General features: G+C 42.1%; 1 protein-coding gene across 6 annotated transcripts in view; it reads right to left on the bottom strand.

Moving 5' to 3' along the window:
* The window catches only part of EYA4 (EYA transcriptional coactivator and phosphatase 4), a 157,335-nt gene extending 134,934 nt beyond the window's left edge, over positions 1 to 22,401 (bottom strand). For 4 of the 6 annotated variants that reach the window (XM_075035744.1, XM_075035748.1, XM_075035749.1 and 1 more), the window contains exons 1-2: positions 22,128 to 22,399; positions 3,223 to 3,324 (exon numbers count right to left, since the gene is read on the bottom strand). In XM_075035744.1, coding sequence (XP_074891845.1) covers positions 3,223 to 3,255 — 33 coding nt within the window. In that variant the 5' untranslated portion in view covers positions 3,256 to 3,324; positions 22,128 to 22,399. Of the gene's footprint in view, positions 1 to 3,222; positions 3,325 to 20,188; positions 20,658 to 22,127 lie in introns of those variants that run through there. The other 2 variants (XM_075035752.1, XM_075035745.1) reach the window with 2 other exon arrangements.
* Positions 22,402 to 23,464: the final 1,063 nt, after the last annotated feature.

Genomic DNA, 23,464 nt, shown 5'->3' with positions numbered 1-23,464 from the left:
TACAATAAACTCTACTCTGATTCTGACTCTTTTTATCGCTGTATGATCTAGATTAAGACTCAATTCCCCCACCTCTGCCACATGGGACTGAGAGTGAGAAGGCAAAGCAAAGGGTGCACAACAGATTTCTCAGTACAGAGCCTCTACAGTATGACAAGCAGGCAAGGAGACTGACTTCTGGTCAGTCAGTGCATAAGGGTTTAAAATGTAGCAGGGGCAAGTAATTTACTAGAAATAAAAATAGGAAAAATAAATAAATTACTGACATAATGCAATAAATGGTGTATATATTACATCTAATCAAGCTGGCATTTCAGAAAACACAGCAGCTGCTCAATTCAGTCAAATGCAAATCTTTAGAGGCTCAGAGAACAGGGGTGCACTTAGATTTCTGAAGCAGCATGTGGTCATGCAGTCACTGCTTTGAGACAAAGTGGAAGAGTTTATTTCTTATATGGCAGCACGGATGCTGTGGAATTGCTCATAGCTATGATCATATGAGTTTCACCTGACTGTGATACAGTTTAAGGATAGGAATCACAGAACCAATTCTTTCTTATTAGTGTATTTTAAAAGAATAGAAGACAGAGTAAACAACAAAAACGTGAGTTAGAACAATAACAGTGATCTCAGAATTATGGAGGAGACTGTCAGAATAAGAGCCACACTACAGTCCATCATATTCAGGAGGACAACCTACTTGCAGAAAGTAGCATAATTTCTTTTCTTTAAAAAAAACTTGAAAATTAACCTTGTTCACTGTCCCAAGTAACTGTGCCTGGCCTCCTTGCCCAAGGCTCTTAACAGACTGCCCAGGGAAATGAATTCAATAAAGGAATCTCTCTGTTCAGAAAACTCAACTGTCCATCAAACATACCATCCAACAGCAAGCACCTTCTAACCCATCTCAGTTGCAGAGACAGGCAGTCTTTCAAGTCACCAAGGGCTAGAATATTCGGTATTCGGGGCAAGGTGCCAGCACAACTTTGAGCACAGGTCTTGCATTCATGCTTATTCACACAATCTAATACTCTCGCAGCAGTGGCTAGATCCTTAGGCTCCTTGAATTTCCATGATCTAAATCCCAAGCACCCAGCTCCCAGAAAGGAATCCTGAAGCCAGAATGAAGCACCTAGGCTCCCTCAACATGTCAAGAACCAGAAATCCTGCATGATGAGCAGAAACTGCCTAGAGCTAACCAGTACAAAACACATTAACCACACAAAACACCAGGACAGTACAAGCAGAAGGGCCGTAGGATATACATCTGATACTTTCCTAGAGCTTAAATCACCAAAGCTCCAGCTACAGAACGCCTCCTTCTACCTGGGATGTCTAGCCCACAGTCCTGCCCTGCAGCTTTTAAAGAACTAAGCCAGAAGCACTGTTTTCTTTTTTAAAACTTGGCTATGAGAGAAGTTTAACCATGATATAATAGTGAAAAGGCTTCTGAAGTGGGGAAAGGAAGGTTCAGTATCTGCTCAAGGCGGACGAGCCTCACACAATTCCTTTTCCCAGGACAGTGCCCAACACCTTGGTGAGGTCTTAGTCTGGGTGCACACCTGGATGAAGGGAGTAATGAAAGGGGACTCTTTGCACCCATTACGTTGAAGTTCTGCCACTGTTCAGCAAAGATTAAGAAGAATAAACCCTTGTCTTGAATCACAGTTTTCTGTGACACTAACAGTAGCATAAGGACAGCAAATCCTATCTCCATATGCAACATGGCACAGATTTAACCTCAGTTTGTAATCTGCAAGACTGTTCTCACATATTAGCATAAAGCTATGTAGTAACTATGAAAAATACTACAGAAATTAGACTACAATAAGCTAGTAAAATGGCTACTAGAGTATGCATTTACCACGCATCCAGTGGTGCAAAAACATTTTAACTACCATGAAAACACATTTTTGCACTAAGCTAACCTGGCTCATCTACTTCCTATTAATAACTGTACTACGTATACTGCACAGAATAATTGTTTCACAGACTATGAGAGAAGAACTTCTGCTTAATCTTTTATGACCTTTATAAGACTTTATTAAATTATGAAGCCATGTAGCTTGTACATGCTCTAAAGTTTTGATTGGGAACAGTTTAAATACATAAATACGTGCAGCTGTCCCAACTACTGCCACCATGGTGACTTAAGACACTGTTAAGACTTTCCAGTTCTTTACATTTCAAATCAGCAGTAAAACTCCAGCCCAAGACAAAGTCTCAGATAGGAGCTATCCAGTCAGGAGCAAAGTACTGCTTATTAAAGACAATTAATGTCACTTTAAAAAAACCCATGCAACTCTTCTCAGTTCCTTACACTTGTGTTACCTATAAAAGTTTCTGCTATTAAAAATATATTAAAACTAGTTTATTACATGGATAACGTCTTTCAGCTTGTCAGAAATAGAAATATGAAATCCCTTTATTGATCTTTAGTACACTGAGCCCAAGCTGAGACTCGTGGGGATCATGGTACTCGCAAAACCTGCCAGTACTGTGATCACTAGAAATTGATGTTAAAAACAAAGCCAATACTTTGGATGGCAAATCCAGCCAACTTTAAATTTGATCGGAGCATGCTGCCTCCTCAGAACTGCAGCCTGGTGATAAGGAAGTCTGAAGACCACATCCTTAAAGGAAAGGAAACATTAGAAGGGGAAAAAGGAGAAGAAATGTCCACCCTATTTTTCCCAACTATTTCATCAATGACAAGGGGACTCTCTGACGTGGGACAGGGAGATATGCTGCCAATTCTCACAATCCCCTTGAAATCCAAGAGAGTCCTGAAACAATTCATGTACGTCGTCTGTCACAGTCTGACCATGTGAAATTTCTTATTTGCATTTTGGGTAACTCTTGCTTTGGCAAAACTGACACTCTGCTATGGATATACATTTTGATACAATTATTTGAACAAGGCATACCACTGTGCAAGTTTTTAACATTTTGTTCTTCCAGTATACCTTAATAATATCCATCAGCCCTCCAACAATTCTAGTTCTGCAAAATCCTATGTAACTATGATATTTTACCTTTCTATGGGTAAAAAAGATTAAAACCACTCATTTCCTGTATGAACTAAGAAAAGGTTTGGATCTAGAAGCTCAGAAGCGTTTCCCAGATTTTACTATAATTCTCAAATCCAAAGTAAAATCCCTTCAAAGACAACTTGAACAGAGTTCAATTTATTCCATTCAGTTTAGCAACATTTGTACTTACTGACTGTTCACTTAGATCCTGAGAGTCTTCCATGGAGGTTATTCACCTTTCTTTTCCCCCACAAGCAGAAATTATCTTCCCTTCAATTTACAGCTCAGTAGTCTAAATTAAAATGAAGAGAAAAAAATTAATGTTAGTTTGTGGTCCCCACTCCTAAGGCAAATCTGCAATAAACAAACACCCTGGGGCTGTGGTTTCACTAAAATCTGCAGCAAAGCTCCCACTGACTTCTATGAAGCCTAATTTCATACAAAATGTTTCAACACCTCCAGTATTACTTTGGGAAGCTATCTAAAATACACCAACAGAAACAGCAATACACTTAAGTAATAATTCTTCAACTCCTGCAAGAAAAAATAGTTATGAAAACAAACCAATAAAAAAGCTAAAATGTTTAATACTGGCAGCTGTTTAAGTAGACAACAAAAGATAACCCTTGGGAGAACATATTAGAAAGACAATTATGGAATGTTGAACAAAACTGCTTAATACACATTTAATGATAACCTCTTACTCATTAAGTGTCTGGCAGAAAAAGGTTATTATGCAATTATCAGCATGAAGTCCCCTCTCTAAGGTCCATTAAATTCCTTTACACGAAGTGGTTTATAACAAGCAGCTTCCTACAAAGCGCTAAATGACAGACATTACCCTAATTACCTGCTATGGCTATGCCTTCTCTCATAAGGTGAATCACTCTCATCAAATATTGAGATCTTCAATAGGAAAATTCTATTTTCTAAGAGTTCTGCATATGAATGATTATGCTAACCTTAACTATAAAGCCACACAATTATATTACAATGTCCATTCTCAGAAAAGATCCACTTTGGAGTTATGCAAATTTGCATAATTTAGAACAAAACGAGTGCCAGCAATATTTCATATATGCAATAATCATAATACTATTAATCAAAGTTTGTGTTCCATTTAAAAGAAAATAAAATATATAACAATATGTAAACACATAAATTAAGGAACCCAAACAACCTGGATTTATTTATCAATATTACCTGGATTTGTTTATCAACAAGGCACCCCAAGAAACCATTACCTGAGAGTGTGCCAAATAGCATAAACATATTAGGGATTGTTTGGAATTCTGACCAGCAAGCACTTACCGGTCATGCTACCTCCACCCTGCATAACTGTAACCATTACTCATCTGAGGTTAAACAATGTATAGCTCTGTTGGCACCTGCAGAACATTTGAACAGGAGCTACAAGCCATTGCACCCACATACTGCCCCCCACCACCCTACGCTGCCCTGTGAATACCTCCTCCCTTAGGCTGAAGTGCCTCTTACTTGCCATACCTCCCTTTACTCCCCCAAAACGTAACTCCCAAAATTTCCTTGTGTTTTGCATTAGGTATTTCCTAGAACGTACGCACACGCACATTTACAGCCCCAGTCTACTTTCTTTCCAGTCTCACCTTAATATCCCCCTTCTCCTGCCACCAGATTACGCACTCCTGTTCTCCTCTCCTCTCCTCTAAGTTTCAAAAAGATTGGCATTTGCATTTCATTAATTTTTGCCATGATGTTAAATAAGGAAAAGACCAATTGCAGGCAAATCATATTGCATGTATTTCGCCTTATCAGAAAGCTGAAAAGAATTCCTTTTTTCCAAAATGGATTCAGTCTCCTCTCGATTTCAGAGGGATCCAAGACACTGACGTCTTCACCCATGATGCCTTCACTAAAACAGTAACCACCTCTCATTGCTTTTCAGTCAATGTGGAACCCACATCCTTGTATTTGTAAAAATCTTCTGCAGTCTTTGTCCAATGGAGACAAAAGGGGAAGTAAAAGGCTTCTTTAAAACACCCACTATAGGCAAATTTCACAGAGGACCCTACCAAGAACAGTGGGTATTTTGAGAGAAAGCAGCTCTACACGGCACTTCCTGTAGCAGCCCCTGCCAAAGGAGGCAATTCGAAACATGAAGGCAAATTTTCATAACCCATCTTAAAATATTCCATGAATAACTTAAACACAAAATCTGCTTTAATTTAATTAAGAGTTTGAAGCGCATGCATGTTATTGCATTAGTATGATTGCCTGCAGAAAGAAACGGTCAAGCACTCAGTAGTAAAATACAAGATTCGGAACAAATTGTTTGACTAGTTTCTAAGTTTACTGACTGAAAGTCAGCACCTGGCTTGCATTCAAACATTAAATGCTCTATTCTGTCTGTCGGTCACTGAAGGTGACAGATCCCTCACTTTCCATGTGAAACTCAACTACAACTCAACTACGAAGCCATACCATAACAGATAGACCCATATTCATGTTTCTTTCCATATCAATCATGATCTTAACCAAAGCACACTGAAATCAACAGATGGATGTCACATTTTTCCTTAAAAAATAAAATGTATCAATATTTTAAATACATCCTGAGCATGTAAGTCCAACAGGAGTTTTACTGTTAAGAACTGCCTATGACTCACCCACAATATGTGTGTTGTGTCCCAAAAATTCAGGTGGATGTATCCACTGGAACTCATCATTAAATTAGCCACTTGTATTAGTCACCTTCTAAAAAAGACTGACATTCACAAGTTTTTGAACTTACTTTACTGAACTGAAGACAAAGACAAGCTTGTTTAATCTTTGCAGAAATAGACAATGTGTTAAATATATCCTTTGCACAAACTTGCTATATTATAATAGTTTCTAAGGCTCTGTTGTTCATCTTCACACTGCCTCAAAATTTGAATACTCTTACTGGAAATGGAGCTTTTAAAAATAAAATTCAGAATTAATATTTTATCAGTATTCTACCTATCAACAGCTAAATCTTGCTACATTTTGAGCCCAGTTAAAGCGGCTGATTATAACCAACTGCTAACACAATGATTTTTATAATGGCAGTTATGCCAATTGCACTTAGACCAAATCCTTTAGGGTTTAGTTTTATAAATTTGTAAAAGAGGAGAAAAACCATTAGAGAAGTCAGTGATTTAAATAAGACCAACATTACTCCCTAATAAAGATATAAAATTAAAGGATAATAGTAACCTCGTGCTGTTTTATGAGGCAATAATCCAGTTACCAATTCAACCTTGTAGTTTATCCCATCAAGAGAACCAGATTAAAAACAGAGGGAGGGAGGGCACTCTTATCCCTATTATATTTCAAGTGTTTCTAACTGGGTTTAACTATTTTTAAAACTGTTGTTAAAAGTCTTAAACTCACAGACAAGCCAGAATGAAGAAAAATGCCTGTTTCTGCTCTTGATCTAGTCCTTGCAGATGTGGCTTTAAAACTGATGAAGTGTTTTATGCTCCCAGATAAAAATTTTACCTTTCTAAGAAATGTCTTAATTAGGAGGATTCCTGACTTTCCTCATCAACAAATGCATTTAAATCTAATTTTTTATTTATTTATTTTTATCTGGGGGAATAAAACACTTCATCAAATTTAAACTGCAACTTCCAGGACTCGACCATGAGGAGAAACATGTGTTTCCTCCCAGAGATACCCCCATAAGTTAAAAAAATAAAAAAACTACTTGAGGATCTGCTGCATACTGCTTTGTAAATGACTGAAAATGTAAGACAGCAAGGACGTGATCTCTCCCCTCACAATGATTTCTTCAGAAAACTAGGATTGCAACAAATAAACAACTGATTGAGGTAGCTTCATTTTCTATGGGATGTCTAATAATATCCTGTGCTGCAACTTTCACAGGCTCCAGATAGAATGTGAAGCTTTAGGATCCACAGATAAAAAACAGCCCTAAAGCACTTGGCGTTTCCCAAGATTTTTTCAGAGGCTGCTTCAGGCCCTCCAGTCAGCCAGACGGAGAGATGGAGCTCCAAGAAGAATCCATCATCTGGAAGAGGAGTTTGGCCAACAGACAAAAATTTTCCTCCCTTTCACTTCAACCCAAAAACTTAGGAAGAAAGTCCTCTCTTGGTCCACTAGGAGTGGGTCTTCTTAAATGAAATTATGCGGGGGTGGTCCTCAGTTTCTACCACAACAATTTTTTTCACATAATGATCCCCTTGGGCACATTGTCACGTTATTTTTATTCTGCTTCTTCTGAAGAACACCTACTTCTACTGAGGTTGTGTCATGGTGATGCTCAGGCATTATAGTACCGGAGCTGCAGAATCCCAGTCAAATTTACTATATTGTTTTTTACATTTTGAAATGTGTCGATAAGAAGCCTAAAAAATTAACAGAAAGGAGGATGCTGCAGTTAACACAATTAACTCATAGCCACAAAGAACTCATTTCTATCGCAGCCACAGATTGAGAGTCAAAAAGTTAAGTGAGAAGTGGTCACAAATAGAGCAATTTCTCATTTTCTAGTGCTCTACTTCAGCAACCTGTGATAGTAGAAGTACTTAGCACTTATAACTGCAACTGAACGTATGCAGGACGTGCAGCAGTAAGGTACCAACAAATGAGGACAGGCTCCAGGGTCTGAACTCCCTCAGTCTCAGGCAAGCCGCTGTGGGTTTGCACCGTTCCTACAGAACATCTGAGGAGAGTGAAGAGCACATCTGAGGCACTTTGAAAGGTTATGCAAGGCAGGTAATGAGAAAATTAATTGCTCTAGAATCAGTGCAAGGAACTTGTGCATATGCACTACAATCTCACTAAATTAGATGATTTCATGCTAGTTGTTTCCCATGAAACTCATTTCTTTGAAGGAACAGGAGAGAGGGTACAAGCAACAAAGAGGCACCACCTAACATTCAATCAGTGCTTACCTAGGAAAACATTCTTCTAGTTGTCTGCATGCACATCACATGTAGTCTCATGTGAAAAAGATAAAATATAACCTAAATTAAAAGAAAAGGAAACCAAATGCTGATTTATTAGAATTTCAACTTAGCCTGTATCTACAGTCCAAAACTGTATTTTGGACAGCAAAAACATACTGCTTTCCCAGTCCCTAACAGTATCACATTTGGAAAAGAAGAAAGATCCATGCCCAGATGAGGAATGAGATTGATGTGCTTCATAACATAGCTTTCTTCAAAACTCAAGTGAAACTATTAGCAGGCAAGTCAATAAGAAAAACATAGTAATCTGACACTTTTAAAATAAACAAAATTATAATCATAGGGCTTTCTGGAAACTGTCTGTCCATGCTTTGGTAGAAAAAGAAGACATCAGCTTTCTTATGTTGTAAGACAAAATGAAAACTCAGCTCTCAATATAATCTCAGAAAAGCTATTGCTTGATATATTTTGAACTGATTTTAGAACTAATTTATATTTATATATATTGACTAATTTTTAGCTTTGTTGGCTTTTGTGTTTTCTCTTACACAAGTACTGTGTTTTCTTGAAAGGAGTGTCAACCCTAATAAAAACAACTCTTCTTTAGTGGAAAAAAAAGTAAGAAATATTATTATCTGTATCTAACTTCAAGAGAGAGCAAATGACTAACAAATTTTAAATAACATAAACATAATAAACAGTTGAAAAGGCAAGCAAAGCCATCCTGACAGTATGACCTAGTCAGGGACATGTACTGCTTTCCTGAGGAAAATTGGCAGGTGGAGAGAAATATACAGAACTTCTAAATTTCTTTTAGCTCTCAATTTTTTCTTTTCACATTCCTTTTAATCAGTAGGATTCTTGCAGGAAGTAGAAGTGGCTTGGGAATCTTGCATGTGTATTTAGGCTTAGCTGTGGTAACTGGTGTTTACCCCCGATATCAAGATGAGCAAAATGAGCCTCCCGAAAAACTCATACTGCATTGCAGAAACAAATCTTGCTCCACAGACTAGAGAATTAAGGGGAATATTGAATACTAATCTTTCCCTTCCTCCTCTTCTAATACTTTTTTTTCTCCTCAGGTCCTCATCTCTGGAGGGTTAGATACAGCTCTCTTTGGATCAGTTTGGTTTCAGCCCACTTTTAGCTTTGTTGAGGATGAGAATTTTACCCTTAGAGAACTTTTAGAGCTTTCTGGAACCCTTGGTAGCACAACTGGGACCCACTTCTCCATCTATGAGTGACCTCCAAAATGCTGACCTCCATCCTCACCCAGAGCCCTTGGCCTGCAGCTGAGAGGAGAACATGCGGTGCCATCCATCCATCCATCCCTAGCTTATTTTAGCTCTGAGCACGTCCAGTGGCCCCTGGTGGAAGCAGATCATCTTGGCTGGGGTTTGTGTCCTGCTGAGCACCTGCCTACATCGACTTGTATTTGCACATGGATTGCTTAAATAGAGAAGACACATTATTCCTTATTTTGAATTAGCAGAATTACTCAAGGAGTTCATACAACAACTCAACGCAACTTCCGTAGGCTTCTAAGCCCTACTGAATTTCCTGCCTACTGCAAGCACGCACGCCGTCCTGCTACTCATTTACAGGGAAGGAATACAGGAGGAATTTCCAGGATATGCTGAAAAGCAAATGGACCCAGCCACTTCCTCTATAAAGAAGAGTCCTTGCTCTCACAGCAAATACACGGGTGACAGCGTACTAGCTAGGTGGAGGGGGCTGCACAGGGCACCCTTCAGGACCCACTCAGCATTCTCATCCCAGCACAGTATCCAGCATTGATGCGCATCAGAACATGGATGTGCATATGAACATGCACATGTCTAAACTGGGTAGAAAGTATAAATTCTAATGTATATAGAAACTATGCTTCTGAAATGAGTAAGTGTCAAGGGGCTATGTCAGATATTATTAGCACAAAAACCAAAACAGGAATTAAAAATAAAATCCTAGTATTCTATCATCAGGACACTGATAACCCTGAGGCTCAGATTCACAGAAGATTTAGGGTCTTGCTATGATCCCTGCTGGAGATGAAAGAGTGTTTGTTCCTGGTAACACAGCTCAGCCATTTCCACATCTTGAGACAACAGAATTATCCATACTGGGTTATGATGTATGTTAAGAACAAGGAAAGAATCTTCAACAGCCATCACGCATTTATAGTTCTGTGCTCATCTAGTTTCCTTTTAGTTTCTTCCTCCCCTGGAAAATTACACATCTATAACTGGGACATAATTTGTTATTTCCATCTTCCTTTCTGAGCACGTTAATTCATGCCAGACATTAAATACAGCAATCAAAACAGACACAATTCATGCCACCAAACAAACTGTAATACACTGAAAATTTCTCAAAATTCAAGTCAAATAATTGGCTTTCATGCCAGTCACTATATATTTGTTACACACAGTCTTGCAAATTCTGCATGGTCTTTGGTGCACAATTGTATAATTGTCAGTTTAGTGCAGTTTGCTTCCTTGAACTGAATTTCCTGAAGGGTGGCATTGCTTATGTGGCATTTGTGGACATTTTATTCAAGAAAAATTAAGATCGTATTTCCACTCTGCATCAGGTACTTCTAACTTAGAAACAAGTCACAAAACCATAAAACCCTTTGGTACCAGTAAAAAGCAGGCATCAAGACAAAAAAGCAGAGCAACACACACCATGAGATCTCTGTGTCAGTTAGGTACGTAGAACAGGTAAGAAACAGAGAGGGTCTCAGACAAGAGATCTGCCTGCTGTCCCATTATCATCATACAACAAAACAAGGGGGAAACCAAGAAAACAGAAAGACTTCTTGGCAAATGGTAAACAACTGCAAGCACTGTATCTCATTTACTTTAGGTGAAATAATACCTCAGTGCAGCATTTCTCTCTCTTGCAAAACAGGGTACCAATTTTACAGGTACCCAAAGATGGGTAAAACTGACTTCCCTACTCTTCCTACCACTCCCATCCCATACCTGTGCAACAAATAAAAAGGATTAGCGTTAAGAATTTCAGAGTACAGAATTATAAACTCAGCAATTCCTCCCTTATCCTAACATTGCACAATACGCCGTGAAATTGCCAAGATTGAAACCAGAGCCGCGAATCCACTGATGCTTGGGGGCTTCCCAACTGCGAGAGACCTCTTCACTCACACTTAGATAAGGTATGCAGCTACACAGACCTCTTCTGACTCATTCCAGATTAATCAATTACAGATTATTCTGGCCAGAAATAAAGAAAACAAATGCTGAGATTGTTTCTGGCCTGGATTTGTAAACAAATCCAATCTAGAATCCCACTGTGTTCCCCTAAAATTAAGGGAAATTGATTTGTGAAAAAATTTAACATAGTGTTTTCAAACTCATGACTGATCAAACCCACACAATCCTTACCAAAAAGAAAGAGGGTTCCCAGGGGAAAAAAAATAGTAATGCAAAGATGCCACAGATAGAAGCATACTCTTTTAGAATTTTAATAAAAATTTTATTTTCCTACTAGCTGGCCATTTCAATGTTTTGAACAACTAGATTTTTTTAGTGGGAAGGATTTTGGTTTTTACTACACAGCATATTTTGGTTAATTTCTGAGACATTTTCCTTCTCTTTTTTCGGTAGAAAATAGCTGAAAACAAACCAAATAAAACATTTCAGTTCTTTATAAACAAGCCACTGCAAACAGAAAGAAAAAGGCTATGCTTGGTTAGCCAGAATATTTAAAGCGACACTGTCAACTTGAAAATATTAATTATTTATTATATCCTCTCCCCAAAAGACATGTCAAATTCACCTTTCACACATAAAAAAAAAAAAAATCACTTTGTGACATAAAAATAAGATAACAACAAAGGTTATTTCTAAACCAGAAACCCTACTTATCAGTTAGGAATTTAGGAGAACCTAAAAATGAGCACATCCTCCAGGTAAAAGCAAAAAGCAGTTTTACAAGGCTGGATAAATTAACCCAAATAATCCAATCACATGGTAAAATGAAAGCTGTTACAGCATAGTATCTCTACATCCTATTTGTTTTAAAAAGCCATGCCACAGTTTGAAGAGTGTATTCAGCAGCGTGAGTATGCAATGACAGTTACCGAAGAAGTTCAAATACTCACTAAGATTCCTAGAAACATCCTGATGAAGGCGGAAGCTCGCAGCTTGCCCTTCCTTTTCAACTGTCAGCGTCACTGCCCACTCCTGGCCAGCAGCTGCCATTCCTGTTACTGCATGTGTTTCACATACAGTGCTTCAGTGGAACATTTTGAAATGCCAGAAAGAAATATAAAAGTAAAGCCACCGAAAATAAACATGGGTACTTTGGTTCTGGCTTGGTAGGAGAAATACAGCCTTTTTCTTAATTAAAGTTGACAGTAACCCTTAAATATTGCATTTGAGAAAGTGTTCCATTCTCAAGGAATTACTGAACAATGGGAAACAAAAAATGTGAATGTAAAACTGTCCCAGAATAAGGAAATCCTGCTGGTGCCAGCACGCAGCTCAGGCGGCTTCTGACAGAATGGAAGGACAATTATTACTCACCAAACCTAACATTGCTGCACCGTGGCTGTCAAGTTAACCTGAAACCATCAGAACACAATGAATGAAAAGTAGCAAAATTCCTATGTGCCACCCTTGTCCAGCACAAAGAAAACGCTAAAACCCGTACTAGAAGTGCTGCGTAGTCTACATTTTTTCTGCTGCCGAACCTCACACAAGCTGTCTGCACTCATTTGGGTTCCTGGCCCATCAGCGGTCCCCATACGGAACTGAAACGACGTGAAGTCCATGGAACAGCTCGCCATCCCACAGGCGAGCCTCTTTACTGAGAGCCAGTATTAAATGTAATTGTGAAAAACAGCTATTCCCAGATTTTAATTATGACAACTGCTTTGACAATGGATCCTTTCCCAGATTTCCTTTCCTCCATTTAGATATTTATTAGCTGTGATCAAACTATGCTACATTCTCCTTTGGTAAACTAAAATCTGCTCATCCCCTGGAAGACATGTTTTCCGATTGTTTAATTACTCCCCTGGTCTTATATCTGGAACATCTCCAATTTTTCAAGCATCCTTTCTAAAGCTAAAAGAGGGCACAGCCTTCCGACAGTAGCTGCACCCATACTACCTACACAGGTAATGACACCTCTCACACTCTGCCTAGTACTTTGTTTAAATTCCTACTCCTTTTTTGGCTATGATACCATCCTGATCATTTTCTATGGCCTCCAGTTGTTTTTTTAAATAAACCGCTGGCTTGTAGTGAAGCACATACTGTTTGCTTGCTCTCGGTTTGGTGAACAAGCCAGACTACTCTTAGCAATCTGCTCTCTTCATTATTTACTCTTCCCTCAGTCTTTGTAGTAGCAGTACTGTAGGCACTAGAGTCTAACAACCGAAGTACAAGGAAGTTTGTAAGAAGACAGATCTCTTTTATTAGGTCGGCAATTGATCTAATCAAAGGTATTACTTCTTGTAGAATTCACTAATCTTTGCGTCACAAGTCAAATAATAAATAGCTTTTGATTTGATGACTAGCCTCTGAAAAACTCTTTGTTATAGTGTCCTCTTTAAAGACTCATTAACAAGTAAGTATTTTTGAAATCTATGCTTTAGTTTGCTGTTTCATCCATTTCATTTGTGCCAAGTTGATTTTGTATCCTTCAAGTTTATTAATCAAATAGTCACCTCAACTCAAACCCCTTACAGAACCTTATTACATCACTACTCTTATCTCTAGAAATCAAACTTGGACTCACATCAAAAATAATATGGCTACTTTGGCATGCTCAAGTGTTCATAAACCCATGATGTGGTATAGCATGCATATTTCAGTATTATATGGGAAGAACATAAAAAAGGCATTTGGAATGTGATAGCATGTAAGTTAATACTTTGTGACAGTGGAGACTAATAAAAAATAGTTGCCATAAATTAAGCACTTGTGTACAGTGACAGCTAAGTAATGGCCACTTCTGAGAAATTATTCCACTTCTTTCTCCAGGAATAGCGGTAAAAGAATGCAGCCCGTCATGAGCGCTGCAGCCCTCAGCGATGATGTTCTCCTCCTAGTGCCGTTACGCTCTGCCCGTCCCCGGGGAGCCCCTCTTTTGGACAGCGGTACACGTACCTGGAAAAGCTCTGTCGTCTGGTATCGCATCTGAACTCCTGCCTGCCTTTGAGAACATCACAGCTGTCCCCTCCAAAGGTACCATAACTTTCCCTATTTTTCTAACCTGCACGTATATCGGCAAATTATTTGCAGCGACTTTAGTTTTAGTTAAAAAAACCCACATCAACAAAACCTTCTGGTTAAAGATCAAGGGATCGTTTTTGTAGACAATGTTTTCCTTCTGAAAAATTCCACCTATCCCGCAGACTTGACCCTGCACTTCAGTTAACAGAGGTGGCAGATTAGGTAACGGAGACTGTGGTTCCGCAGCTATTTCTGCGGCGCCGGTGCCAGGCTCGGCAGCACGGGTGCTGCCACTCATTCCGACCTTTGCCTCGTGCCAGCACAGCTGTTTGTGAACCACAGCAAGGAACGGATCCAGCTTAAACGAGTGGCCGGCAGAGGAGGGGTGAGGGCTGCTTAAGAAGCACTGCCACCAAACGTGAAATCATAGCTTCGTGCTCTTCCGTCCTCTGCCACAGAAAACGGGTGGATGTAGGAACTTCAGATTCAGGTGGTCACACACAGCAACTAGTCCCAGGCAGATTACTGCTATTACTGCTTATATGAACCAATACCCCTAGCAAACTATGTAAAAACAGAGCAAAACGATGGCCCTCTTCCTACAGACCGTACAGTCAAACTGCTGCAGGCTTAGTCCTGATCTGACAGCATCCCTCGAGCTGCAGTCCTCATCTTGGACTTCCTTCAATGCAGACCTAAGCAAGACCCCAAAAAGCTGGGTAGTTTCACAACTATCAAGGAGTAACTCCTTCCATTTCATTTTTCTTAAGCCAAAAATCTGGCTACTCAGCTAGCCCTTGGAGAAATTAGACTATAGTTTAATCAGAAAGTTGGAAAACAATCTGAATCATAGCTAAATAGCTACCAGAAATGACTAGGAAACACATCGGCTGGCCATCTTAGCTGAAAGGGCTCTTATTGCAGGTGACTCCAAGCCATACCACTGCACAGTGAGCTCAGCACTCGGATGGTGCTTTGAACAAAAAAATTGCTTCTCCGAAGGGGCAATCAACTGAAGCAAATTAATACAAACATTACAACAGCTCCTTCTATCACACCAGATTAGAATAAACATAAAAATAGGTGGCTAAGTGGAAAAGTACTTTAATCTTTCCACTTGGGAAACCTACCACAGTTCCAAATCTTGCCTTGGGGTAACCTGGAAATTTTATTTTGGAGACCCTTTCCCAGGATATAATTATTCCATTTGTAAAACCTCTGTACCATTCAGCCCTATTAGTTTCCAGCTCCCTAGTTCTCTGGGTTAAGAAGACCAGAACAGGAACATTAGGTTGAGTCTGAGTTGCATTGCTAGAACTTGGCAGAGGAAATGTGCATAATCTGCCCGAGCTGTGCCTGGTTTTGTGAAACTATGTCTATGCTGGGACACTCAGGAGAGCTGGGAGAAAGACCTCACATACAGCGTGATATCAGGATGCATAAACCAGAGTGTACAGAGGCTGGTTTAGCCACTCTCACCTGGGAGTAAGATGAACTTTATTTTCTGTGATTCTCTGGGAATATACTACAGTAAATAAAAAGGAACATCCAGGAGGGATTGAACATGATAAATGGACTTCACACCTTTTATTGAATAGGCTTGGCATTCACGAAACGTCCCTGAGTAAACACAACCTGACTATTCACTTCTATGACCAATGAAGTTGCCTGAAAGGACTGAAAAGAATACAGTCAATTAACAATATTTCTAACTAACTGCATCATTTTCAGGAGTACAATTACTGTAAAAGGCATTTCTGTGGTCATTTGTAAAATGCTGTAAAAATAAAAAGATATATTCTAACATAGAGTATGAAAATGTCTTAAAATGGAAGAAAACATGAATATATGATTTGGACATTTATACTTAACCCTCCTTTGTTTTTTCTAAGTATTACTGGTTCACTTCTCTGTGCATGTGATCTCACACCTATAAAGTATACTACAATACCCCCCCAAAAAATAGACTGCACTAAGAATAGAGGACTAGATACTCGTCTGGCATAATGTGAGACCACTCCAGTAATTTCAACATTCCTACTCCAATTTGCAACAGCCAAGGATCTGGCACAAAACATCAAGTTAAGTTTCCAATTACCTCATGCACCAGCATTGATTTCAATAGTTATATACACATAGTCATAGAGGAGAATTATTCGAAAAGTTGCAAACTCAGCTCTGTATTTCTTTTACTTTTGTGGTCTGAATCAGACCCTTCATGGTATTTTAATGTAGGTTTTTGTGGTTTAATTATATATGTGTCAAGAGCAGAACAGTTACGTGCTGCGTCTACCCAATTAAAAAAAAGGCAGCAGTAATTCTTTACACTGCTGACAATGTCAACCTACACTGGGTCACATCACAATAGTAGTAAATTTTAATGTTGACAAAAAAACTAGTGCATATTAACTTAAATACGTAACTAAAAAATATCACCTATATGAAAATCAGTCTTCTGTATGTGAGTATTTTGCAGGTTGCCTTGGGAGGTTTTTTTGCAATTTGCTGCTCCAAATTAGTCAAATTGTATAGTCCAGCCACAATAGGAGGCAACCCTGGTGTAAAGACGCAGTATTCAGTCAGCCCAGACAGACTTGAGTTCTTCAGAGACAGCACTTAAATTACATCCAATCAAGCAGCCCTACACAGTCCTGCAACATTACTCACTACACTGTACTTCTGGGGACAGCTGCTTAATGAAAAATCACCACAATTGTATTTATTTTTTTAATTCTAGGAAAAGGACACAGACCTCCAAAGGCATTTAGGCACAGAAAACCTCCAAAAATCCATCTTTCCAAATCCATGGTAATTGCAGTCTAAATCAAAGTTTAGTGTCTAGCACCTAAGCGTAGTAGCTTAAAACCAAATACATACTACTCTCACTGGTATATGGACCTCCGAAAGTTCTGAAGATAATCACTCCTCATTATAATCTTCCCTTATCATGAAGAAATTTTAAACAAATTGAAAACAAAATGCTTAAATTTTAGAATACCTCAGACAGCCATCAGCATTTGACATTTTGCTCAAAAGTCTGACAGCTAGCCTATATACAATCCTGTGAGTGAAACTGCCCAGGGATGCATTTTCATATAGGATAATCAATCATCAAAGTAATTTTACTGTTTAACATTAAAGCAAAAGGCGGGTCGGCTATTCAACACATTTTTCAGGCTTAGAGATAAAAAGAAGAAACTGCTTTAAAATAGTTTTCACCAAGGTCCGGTACTACAGGCATCCCAAAAGGAATCCTTCTGGCAGCACAACAACCTACAATGTAGACTAAAAATCTACGTTTTATTGCCTTTTCAAATAAATTTTATTGTTTACTTGTCAGATAAACACTCTTCGTATCTGAGCTTTCACACTGCAAATTGCATCCAAGTTCCTTTAAGCACTTCTGATTTAATGACAGATTTAATAACGCTGCAACACAGAAGTGTGGACTTGGCCAAAAAATTATTTCATAAAAATCTGATTTCTGTACAGCAATATCTAAAATGTCACCTAATACATATGAGTAAATCAGAAAGTTTTTAATGTATATCGTAAAGCCTGGGGCTTTGATAAGTAAAACATCTACTGACTTTAAAAGACCATAAAGATAATTTATTTTTAATAATCATTTTTATTTAATTTTAAAAAGAGTAGCGGTTTATGCCTTCAGTAGAACCATGCCCTGAAATCTCAGGGGTGATTAAAGGGCCATGCCAAAGCTGAAAGGTTTCAAATATCAAACTATACTATTATGTCAGGGCCAGCAAGATCAATTAGCGCTTTTCAATGACAGAAAAGGTTAAGTTGGACACACATTTACACAATATTTAAATCCAAAAAAAGAAAAAATATCACATAATAAGTTAATACCACGTATTAAAAGTTTACTTATAAAACTCTCAATCGATGACCAAATATCAAAACTCTTCTTCCACTTGCACAACATAAATACTGCTTTTCTAATGCAAAATGGCAAGAAGATTATAGATATGTACAAATAACACTGGATTCTCAAGTACAAAGTAAAAACCAAAGACATTTGAGTGTTTCTTCTACCAGACTTGGTTTAGAGCTGACCTTTCAAAAAGCTTTAAAAATACCTGATCAACTTGACAGATGTCTGTTAGTCTCATGCCCCTGTGGTTGCATTCTTCTTGCAAACCCTGACAATACTAACAATGAATTATAATGAGGAAATAAACCTATTCCCATGTTCAACTAAAAGACAAATAGAAAACTACCATACAACAAAAAAAACCCCTACAAATTAAAACCACTAATCTGTAAATTAACTCATCTTAAATCTGGAAAAATCAAGCGTACACCTTCTGCAATTAAAAGCCGTACAGAAACATGCACACCAGGAAGCAAGGGAACTTACATTTCAGTTCTTAGTACCAGAAGAACACTCACTGGAAGTACAGGTATGTTAGAAGTTAATTCAATACCTGTTAATACAAGCATTGCTGCAGTAAACATAGCTTGAACAAAGTACCGGGTTATGATATCAAATAAAGTCAGTATAAAATCACAATAAAAGTGCAGAAAATGAAGAAAACCTAAGGAAAAAGCACATTGTTGAAATCAGTGATTTAGATTGTAATTGCATTATTCTGAGTAAAAGCAAAGCAAGATTACTTTTGTTCAAGGATATATTTCAAAACGTACTTTTTTTTTTTTTAAAGCCCACTTCTCTATTTATTTCTTCAAGGAGTGATTTGAAATATTTACTACCAGACAGTACCTAATTTTAGGTTTTAAGTGCTTTAACAGCTCTATGAAATATGATCAGCAGCTGCAATATAGGGGTATGCTGAATAAACTCTCCTTATAAAAAGGGAGACCTGTTTTACCCTGAGTTCATAAAAACCCTACTTTCAAGAAAGAAAAAGATAACATAGAAAAAATTAGTACTTGAGTCCTAGAGCATTTGACAGAAATTCCAGGAATTTCTTTCTTCTTTCTGTATGCACTTTCATATTTAATAGAGGAAAAATCAGTTCAAATTTTAACACTGGAAGATTGAACATGGTGCAATACCACCAGCTCATCAAGGAAACACACAGGTACCTTTCCCATACCAAACGCCGGTGCTTAACATTGAGTAATTCTAGGACTGAAAGGTAAAAGTTGTATAAAGTTTAAGGAGTAGCTCTCAAAGCTTGCATCAGAGGCTAAAAATATGCAAAGGGATACTATCTATAGCTGTATTTCTAGTTGCCTTGTTTGAAACATTTTAACTGGGAACCGCAATTAACTGGGAACCCACCAGACTCCTACTCATTAAATTCCCTGTTTAGAATTGATCTATTCCACTGGTGTTATCCATACAGCAGAATAAATTTCTATTGCAAAGTGTTGTGAAGCCATTAATAAATACAAATCCAGCAAGGGTAACCTTCAACTAAGTTTATTAGCAGTACAACCACATACACACAACAACTTATAAGTGCATATGAATTATCTGAACAAAGATACATACAAGATTAGTCAACATACCCCTCTTTCATTTTTATTAAATTTGACTGAAGAACATTCAGTAACACAAATATCAGAATTTTCAAAAGAAAGCAGTAAGAGCTGTTTCGGACGTAGCCCGGCTAATGCTAGATGTCAAACATACAGGAAGACTCACGGGGAAGAGAGAGAAATGTCAATCTGTATTTCCACTTTACAGCATGATACACATTGTAGGTATGCAAACATGCGTTATTCGGCAGCATTTTCAGAAATACTAGGAGAAAAAGTCAAACCCACAGTAATTTCACGAAACTTCTCTTTTGAGCATTAAGGAAGTGAAACAATGATATAACTTGAGCTTTAAGGCAAAGTACACTCTTCAAGTAATAAACAAACACTGAGGTCAGACCCCCCAAAATATTTACCCTACAGAAAAGATGCTTGCTTTGTACGCTTCACTCTAAACTGTCGATTAGTTTATCCGGGACAGACTTTCTAGTCTCAGCAAGGGAAACACGTAAAACAAAAACTCAGAAAACTGAAAATACTGGTTTCTTACTGTTCTAGCATGACTTCATGCTTAAACTCGAACCGGCCGAGGCGCTCCCTTGTCTGGTACAGCGTCCCTCCCAGGACTTCTGGAAACGCCGGCTATTTCACATCGCCACTCGCGAGACAAACGCGTACCTCCGTGGGCTCCGCTTTAAATCCTGCCCGCGGGATAAGGGGAAGGCAGCACCGTACCCACTTGGCCCTTAGCGGCAGCTTCATAAACGTAAATGAAACTTTAGATGCCAATTACCGATTGGCAGCGGCGCGGCCGTGGGATCCCGCTCCGGCTGCGCGGCGGCAGGCGCCGTGGGGGCTGGTCCCCCGCGGGTGAGTGCCGGGCGGCGGCCCCGGGCCACCCCCCCACGCCGCCCGGGCACGGCTCGGGGAAAACCGCCGCCGGAGCCCTGGGAAACCCAGCCGGCGGTTTTCCGCGGGTGTCTGATTTTGGAAGTGTCTGTAATGACAGCCCGGGAGGCGAATTAATGGCCAACAGCCCGCTGGGTTTGAACACGGAGAATCCTGTTACCTCCTCGCGGATCAAGTACGCACACACGTACGCGCGCGCACACACACACACACAGTCGCGGAGAGGCTTCCCCACGTGGAAACGCTTTCAAACCAAAACACGGGACCCCGCACCGGCGGCGGAAAGGGCGGCGGGACCCCCGCGCCGGGGCTCTCCTGTGCCTGCGTCCTCCGGCGCAGCGGGGACCCGCGCCGGGGGCGGGGGCGAGGTCGGACAGCCCGAAAACGCACCGGTTTGTCTTTAAACCACAAGAAAAACAAGCCGGGGCGGGGGAAGGCAAGAGGGGTCCCTCAGGGAGAGGAAACGCCGAGGAAGGAAAACAACGGCCGGCTCTGTCCCCGCTCCCCTCGGGCACCGGGAAAAGCGGCTGCAGAAGCCCCACCGGGGGTGGCTGCCGGCCGGCAGGCAGCCTGCCCCATCCGCCGGCACCCCGAAGGCTGCACGCCGGCGGCGCTCCGCCCGGAGAAAGGAAGGAAGGAAGGAAGGAAGGAAAGAAGGAAGGAAGGAAGGAAGGAAAGAAGGAAGGCCGGGGAGACCCCCGAGCGCTGCCGGCAGCTGGGGCAGAGCGGGGCCGGAGGGCGGGCGGCGGAACCGACCTCCGCTGCCGCTGCCGCCGCCGCCGCCTGTGCCTGCGGGTCCCGGCCGAGCTGCCTCGGCCCCCGCGCTGCCCAAACCCCAGCCTCGCCGGCAGAAACGGGTGTTTCGGGAAGGGGCTCGCTGCAGTCCTTGCGGGTTTTGATGCCGCTCTGGCCGGAGGCCGCCTCCCCGCCGCCAGAAAACTTGCTTCCTCCCAGCCTCCGGTCGAGCCGGCCCCGGCTCCGGCCACAGCCCCGGCCCTCACGGGCGCGGTGGGTCAGCAGGGCGACCCGGCGGCCGGCAGAGCCCTGGGGCCGGCATCCCCCCGGCTGCTCGAGGGGCGCAGCCCGGGCCCCCCGTTTCCGCCGCTACGGGGGTGGGCGGGAGGCGCAAGCGGGGAACAATGCGATAGCAGCCGTGCCGGGGCTTACCCCAGCAGCCACGGCAACGGCCAGGGCTGAGGGCAAAACGGCAGGGACTGTCACCTGGGCGGAGGCAGAAAGTCCGGCTGGACGCGCAAAAAGTCACCGCGTCCCCACCGGAGACCACTATTTGTTGCAGCTAAACTCGCGCCGGGCCGGGGGCGAAAGCCGGGGCGAAAGCCCCGTCGGTGCCCCGCGGTGGACGGCTCCGCTGCTCCTTCCCATCACGTCCGTTCTGCAGCAACTTTTTTTTGTCACCCGCCCAACAGGAAAACAGTGCTAAATACACCCTAAAGAGAAGCACACGCACACACACCCATCTCCGCGGACACACGCACATGCGACAGGGAACCGGTTTCCTCCACCTCTGAGCAGAAGGGGCGGGAGGGAGACTCGGGGACGGGGAACTCAGAGACACTCACCTTCTCGCTGCCGGGATATGCCGCTACCTTTATTTTAGGGCTGCTCCTTATTTATTTATTCTCGTCCCTTCTCCGAGCCGAGTTTCCCCTTTCGCACCGTTCCTCTGGCAAAAACAGCACATCCCCTCAACAAGTCGTGTCCCCCCCCCGCCGCCCCCCTTTCTCCACACACAAAGCGCAACTCGGAGCAAAACGGGAGGGGAGACTCGGGGCGGGGGGTGGGGGTGGGGGGGTAGATGGAGGAGGAGGCTGGTACGGGAGAAGCCCAACACTCCTCGCACTTCAGCGAGTGCAACTAGTTGCCTCTCAGGCACAGGCACGTAGAACGTTGCCCTGGCAAGGGACGGGACTTTGCTAAGAAAAGGTAACCCCCTCCCTCCCAAAAAGGTCGTCCCGGGAGCGGGGAGGCAAGGGGCGAGGCGCGCAGGAGCCAGCGCGGCCCCGGGCCGCCGCTTGGCACTCGTGCCGGGAGGTGCCGCCGGGGCTGCGCCCTGTGCCGGCCCCTGCTCGCCGCGGAGCCGGGCTGCCCCCGCCGCCGTCTCCCCGGGCCGGGCCGGGCCGGGCCCCCCCGCTCAGCACGCCTGCGCTGCCGCCGCGCCGGCCCCCGGCAGAGCGCGGCGGGCACGGCCCGCTGTCCGCCCGCCCGCGGCCCCCGGCTGGCCCGGCCGTCCGGTGCTCCGAAGCGTCCCTGCCCGCCCGCCGCCCGTCCCGCTGTCCCCGGCCTCGCGGCCCGAGGCCTGGCGCCTTCACCCTCGCTACCCCCCGGCAGCTGCAGCCGGGAGTGGTGGGAGCGAAGGAGGAGAGCGCCCCGAAGGGCGCGGGGCGGGCGGCCCGCGGGTGACTGACGCTAAGCCACCCGAGTGCAGGTACCGAGGTCCGCGCTTCACTTCTTCCTTTCGTTTCTTCTACAGTCAGCCAACACTGTAAGGGAACCCCGACTTTTGGGGAAGGTTGGGAGTATATGAACGATCAAGCGCTGCACGACGACGGGACCTGCTGCTGTACCCTTTGGTAGGATGCGTTTGTCTCCTTCCTCTCCAGCTGGTCAGCGGGGATGGAGACAAAGTCCTTTCCCGCTTCGAAACCGAACGCTCCTTTCTGCTGGATATTCAGCAGCTGCGTTTGGTCCTCTTTGCTACCTAGCGTGGGGAAGCGGAAGAAAATCCGTCGTTGCTTAGTCACGTTTCATACTCTTACCCTTCACCTTGTGTTATCTCCTGAGTATTATTTCACTGAGTGGATTGGGTGGGCCTTGTTCAGCCAGCTGCATCACCCTCCTTCTAGCAAGTTAACTTCACTCTCCAAAGGGTGTAAGTCAGAAGTTGAAAAGAGGAGGC

Source organism: Buteo buteo, chromosome 9 (genome assembly GCF_964188355.1).
Source record: "Buteo buteo chromosome 9, bButBut1.hap1.1, whole genome shotgun sequence".
NCBI lineage: Eukaryota > Metazoa > Chordata > Aves > Accipitriformes > Accipitridae > Buteo > Buteo buteo.
Note: the sequence above shows the minus strand (reverse complement) of the source record. Positions and strands in the feature narration are given on the sequence as shown.